The sequence below is a fragment of the Rana temporaria genome, chromosome 1 (genome assembly GCF_905171775.1).
Source record: "Rana temporaria chromosome 1, aRanTem1.1, whole genome shotgun sequence".
Classification (NCBI taxonomy): domain Eukaryota; kingdom Metazoa; phylum Chordata; class Amphibia; order Anura; family Ranidae; genus Rana; species Rana temporaria.
Window position 1 is genome coordinate 427801580 of NC_053489.1, and position 6000 is coordinate 427807579.

At 43.6% G+C, this 6000-nt stretch overlaps 1 protein-coding gene across 3 annotated transcripts in view; it reads left to right on the forward strand.

The window, feature by feature from the left end:
• The window catches only part of LOC120914988 (putative ciliary rootlet coiled-coil protein 2), an 89839-nt gene extending 85700 nt beyond the window's left edge, over positions 1 to 4139 (forward strand). For all 3 annotated transcript variants that reach the window (XM_040325350.1, XM_040325349.1, XM_040325348.1), the window contains one exon: positions 3514 to 4139. In XM_040325350.1, coding sequence (XP_040181284.1) covers positions 3514 to 3597 — 84 coding nt within the window. In that variant the 3' untranslated portion in view covers positions 3598 to 4139. The remainder of the gene's footprint in view (positions 1 to 3513) is intronic.
• The last annotated feature ends 1861 nt before the right edge of the window (positions 4140 to 6000 follow it).

The following is a 6000-nucleotide window of genomic DNA, read 5'->3' on the forward strand; positions in this document are numbered from 1 at the left end:
AGGGGGACTCACAAGGGGAGGAGTTTGATGTGTGTTCCTCTGTACTGGGAACACACATCTGTCTCCTCACCGCTGACAGGACATGGATCTGTGTGTTTACACACACAGATCCATGGTCCTGCCGTGTTTGCGGGTGCCCGGTGGACATCGCGGCCGCCGCGCACGCGCAACGGGTCCCGAGCAATGCGGCAATGCGCGCCCCCTAGCGGCCGGTAAAGCAAGGACGTCATATGAAGTCCAGTCTGAAGGACGAAAGGTCCCTGCCGACGTCATTTTACTATGACTCGGTAGGGAAGAGGTTAAAAAACATACATAGAAAGCCATTATATAATTTATTTAGGTAAAGTAAATCTTTGAAATAATTTTTGCAATTTGACTTTACAGGCAAAATACTACAAAAAAAGTAAATAGATACTAATGAAAGTATCTAATGCCTTTTTTTTTATTTATTTTTTATAATTTTTTATTTAAAGTATTTCATATTTCATATTACATGTACATATACATATAAATATCAACACCATTGCATCTCCCATAGGTGAACTCTCATTCAAATGTTATTAAAGCGGAGTTCCGGACACAATTTCACTTTTTAAATATAAATACCCCTGTAATACACAAGCTTAATGTATTCTAGTAAAGTTAGTCTGTAAACTAAGGTCCGTTTTGTTAGGTTTTTACAGCATTTAGACACTTTATAAAATAGAAATTGACTGGGGCCATCTTAAGTGTGGGCATCATGAAGCCAGACTGTATGACTTCCTGGATTTCAGCCTTGCAGATCTCGCACATGCTGCACAAGCAGTGTAATAGGTTTCAGATCAGGTTTCAGCACCTGTACTGTCCAAGTCACATGATTCTTCGAGACTGGGGAGTGCACAGACTCCTGGAAAGTTACACCCACTACATTCCCAGGAGTCTGTGCGGTGTAGGTTAGGAAGCTTAAGCACCTAGGTGCAGGAAGTGGGAAGATTAACTATTCTGCCTAGCAACAACACTTTGAAGGCATCTAAAAAAAAAAAAAATTTTCTTAAAGGACTAATGACATTTTTTTAAAACTACTGATGTAATGTTATATTTATGGGTGGAACTCCACTTTAACAAAAGCCAACTGTAAAAAGTTCTCCTATATCATTGCACCCAGTCTGGGTTGTGCTCTATGGGCCTAATCCTCAAAAGAGATACTCCGGCGTTCCTGGGGGGGAACCCATGCCGTATCAAAGCCGGCATGGGTTCCCCCCCAGGAGCATACCAGGCCCTTAGGTCTGGTATGGGTTGTAAGGAGACCCCCCCTACGCCGAAAAATCGACGTAGGGGGTCCCCCTACAATCCATACCAGACCCGTATCCAAAGCACGCTACCCGGCCGGCCAGGAATGGGAGTGGGGACGAGCGAGCGCCCCCCCCCTCCTGAGCCGTGCCAGGCCGCATGCCCTCAAAATGGGGGGGTTGGGTGCTCTGGGGCAGGAGGGCGCACTGCGGGCCCCCCCACCCCAGAGCACCCTGTCCCCATGTTGATGAGGACAGGACCTCTTCCCGACAACCCTTGCCGTTGGTTGTCGGGGTCTGCGGGCGGGGGCGTATCGGAATCTGGGAGTCCCCTTTAATAAGGGGGCCCCCAGATACCGGCCCCCCACCCTAAGTGAATGGATATGGGGTACATCGTACCCCTATCCATTCACCTGGAGGCAAAAAGTTAAAGTTATTAAACACACAACACAAGGTTTTTAAAATAATTTATTAGTCTGCTCCGGAGGCCCCCCCTGTCTTCTTTATTAGCTCTAATACCAGGGGGGGCTTCTTCTTCCACTTTCCGGGGGTCTTCTCCGCTCTCCGGGGGGGGTTTCTTCTTCGACTCTCCGGGGGGGGGGTCTTCTCCGCTCTCCGGGGGTCTTCTTCTATCTTCGCCGCTCTCCGCTGTTGACTCGGCGCACCCCGGTTCTTCTGCAGCTGTCCGGTGCCTTCTTCTTCAGCGCTGGCTGCCTGCTATCTTCGTGTGTTAGCTCAATTACTAGCAGGCAGCCATCACGGTCTTCTGTGACGTCAGGTTCTTCTCTTCCCTTCTTCCGATGTTGACACGTCGCCTCTTCTCACTGCAATGATGGAAGCGCGCCTTGCATCCCATTTATATAGGCATCACCGTCCCATCATGCTCCGGTAGGTACCCACGTGGTGGGTGCCTACCCACGTGCACCCACCACGTGGGTACCTACCGGAGCATGTTTAATAACTTTAACTTTTTGCCTCCAGGTGAATGGATAGGGGTACGATGTACCCCATATCCATTCACTTAGGGTGGGGGGCCGGTATCTGGGGGCCCCCTTATTAAAGGGGACTCCCAGATTCCGATAAGCCCCCGCCCGCAGACCCCGACAACCAACGGCAAGGGTTGTCGGGAAGAGGTCCTGTCCTCATCAACATGGGGACAGGGTGCTCTGGGGTGGGGGGGCCCGCAGTGCGCCCCCCTGCCCCAGAGCACCCAACCCCCCCATGTTGAGGGCATGCGGCCTGGCACGGCTCAGGAGGGGGGGCGCTCGCTCGTCCCCACTCCCATTCCTGGCGTAGGGTTGTCTCCTTACAACCCATACCAGACCTAAGGGCCTGGTATGCTCCTGGGGGGGGAACCCATGCCGGTTTTTTCTTTGAAAATTGGCATGGAGTTCTCCCTCTCAGGAATGCATGCCGAGCGACGCTGACAATTGTTCTTTTTTGTTTTTGTTTTCCCGGCGCTTTTTTTTTTTTTCATCCGTCGCAACTTTAGTGTCCCGTCGCAATCCACAAAGCCCGGCGTCAATTACGTTCGCACGCTGCACGCCGGGAAAATTACGTCACACGCATGCGCAGTACGGCCGGCGCGGGAGCGCGCCTCATTTAAATTTTAAACGCCCCCCGGAGATGAGGACCGCCTTGCGACGGAGGCACTTAAGTTACACGGCCTGAAATTTCTAGGTAAGTGCTTTGTGGATCAGGCACTTAGGTAGAAATTTTAAGTCAGTGTAACTTAACTGCTGAAAGTTAAGTTACGCCGCCTGGCTGAGGATTAGGCCCTATATGCCCATCTGCTCCAATCTGACAAATATTGCTCCATTATTCTTTCCAGAAAACTTCAATTCATTCTTTACCTATTCTTTTTTTCCCTGATCTTACTTTTTACATTATAACTTGTTCTCAGCCAGTTACGGGTTCTTCTAACCAACTAGACCATATCCTTTTAAATTTCTTCGGGCAGCCTCTATTAAAATATGTGTCTCTATATAGTGGTAGACTGCTATTTACTAAGGACTTCCAAAAGATCACAGAAGAAGGAACGTTTTTTTTTTCCAATTCAGCGTAATTGTCTTTCTTGCATAGAAAAGAAGCAGATTTATTTTGTGTTTTTTTTCCAATTATGAAAGTCCTATTTTCAACTAGCCCCAACAGTAATACCTTTTCTTAAGTGAATTGTAGCCAGCGTAGCTTGTATAAGAAACATTTTAACAGACAATGCATGCTTCAACATGGTTTTCAATTTCAGGACTCTTTAAAACTCCTTAAACTTCACGATCAAGCACCTATGAATTCCCAGAAAGGAGGAAATTTTCTAGAAGAATCACGCTGAAACGTATCAAAACCTACCAAAGGTTTATTCACATTTTACACTTTTTACTAACAATGATTATTTTGATGTGACACGTTTTACCTTCTATTTTAAACAAATTTGTTGATGTTAAAAATGCATATAAAATCCAGTGTAACATTATGCTATTGAATTACATCATGAAGTACACTACCATCATTATCACATAGTAGATATAAAATCAAACACATAAAGCTCTAGTAAAAAAAAAAAAATTATTTGTCACATTTTTTATTTAGTAGGTTTAATGGTAAATGCACAATATGCACTAATAAATAGCAGCAGGTAAAACTAGTTTTACCTGTTACTTGTTTTACTTGTTATGGTCACAGTATTTCATTGTTATTTGCACAACTTTACTAAATTAAAGCGGACTATGCCAATGTACTGCAACTAATTCCAGACCTGGGTTTACAAATAACAAGAATATTGAACTTCTATTGCACCATATCTATCCAAATAATATATATTAAATAGTCTAACTACCGTATTTGCTGGCGTATAAGACGACCCCCTGATTTTACAGTTTTACGATTTTTTGCCTGTACCCACAGTATAAGACGGCCCCCCTTCCGAGGCTTCGAACGCTTCATATTTCTTTCTTCTGGAGCCATAGTCTTCTTCATTCTTGCTGGAGCTGGAGCCATATCCTTCTTCCTTCTTGCTGGATTTGTAGCCAATCACAGCGAGCAATGTATTCTATTAATGAATACAAAGCCTGCTTGGATTGGCAGAGGCTGTAACATCATCTGCCCACGCATCTCTGACTCTCAAAGCCAATCCGAGCAGGCTACTGTATGTAGCTTGCTCGGATTGGCAGAGGTTGTTACTCGAATCCGAGCAGTCTCTATATTCATTTGAATACATCGATCACCGGGATTGGCTAAGCGGTATATACTGTATGTAGCCAAAGCTACATACAGAATTACCGCACATCCAGCAGGCATCCGAGCAGCTGACCCGTCGTATAAGACGACCCCTGCTTTTTGGCCAGTTTTTTTAAGTGTAAAAGGTAGTCTTATACGCCAGCAAATACTGTATATATTATTAGAATACTATAATATCAAGGATCTAATATCGTATCATAATACAACTAAGTGGTTTTAAAATCAACCAACATGCCCATATCTTTAAAGGTTTGTCAGCCATACCTATGGTATTGCACCTAAATTCTTCTTTATAACATACAGTATATCAATTTTTTGTAACCATTGAGCTAAGTTCGGTATAGACTTTTGCTTCCAATACATAGGTATATGCATTGGCATCCCCCCCCCCCTTTTCTTCTCCCTTCCTCCTTCTTTATTCTTCTTTTCCATTTTTTTATTTCCTTTTTTTGTGGAAGCTAAAAGGTCTAAATATATTTTTCTGTTCTTTTTTTTTTTTTTCTTCAATTTTAAACTCTTTATTTTATTTCAATGAACAACATTTCATCATATCAATTTAATTAAACAAAATAATCATAAATCAACCTTGTCTTGATCAGACATATTATTCATCGATTCCCCCCCCCCCCCAAAAAACAAACAAAACAAGCAGCATCTCTAATTTTAATATTAAAATTATCAATATCTCTCCTCTGCCCCCCCCCCCCAAATTCCCCAGGGTTCACCCTCAGTTACATGCTCCCATTCCGAGATCTCACAATTTCTTGATGTCTTCTCCTCAACCCTCTAGGTCCTCAACAATGAGAGTCTCTCCCTCTTCTGATTTGATAAAAAGATTGCGTGGAGACCATATCTCCCTATATTTCTCTTGTTTCTGCCTTCCTGTCCACACCAGGTTCTCTAACCTGTTCTTTTTGTATTGGTGTTTGGAATGGCAATAAAAATAATAATAATAAAAAAAAAAATCATATTTTTTTTCAACTTTCCATCAATTAAATCTTCGACCCTTGTTGTTGTTTTAACTTTGGATAGTAAAACATTTTTTTCTGCCAGTAAATACCTTATACAGCCCACTTCCTGTTTCTTGTCTGGTCATTAGCCTAGGCTTATGACATCATGCACAGCTCTCTCTCTCTCTCACTCTCGTGAGATTTTTCCAGGAAGGGAGGGGGGGATGAGTCATAAGAGGGCCAATGAGAGCTGCAGAGCTGGAGGTGAGTGTCTGTGTAAATACAGGAAATACAGGCAGCAGCTTCAGCTGCCCACAGTAAAAATGGCTGCATCCAGACTTAGTGGAGGGAGATTTCTGCAGCATATTTGGCAAATACAGAAACATAGTATAAATAAAATAATGTGCAAAGTGGTTGGAGGGAAGCTTTAGAATGACAAAATATGTTTTTATTACAAATTATGTGAGCAGACTGCAGTTCCTCTTTAAGGTTTGTGTGTTATGTGCACAATAGTGGCAAATGCAATATCTCAATTCCTAGAGACTCCA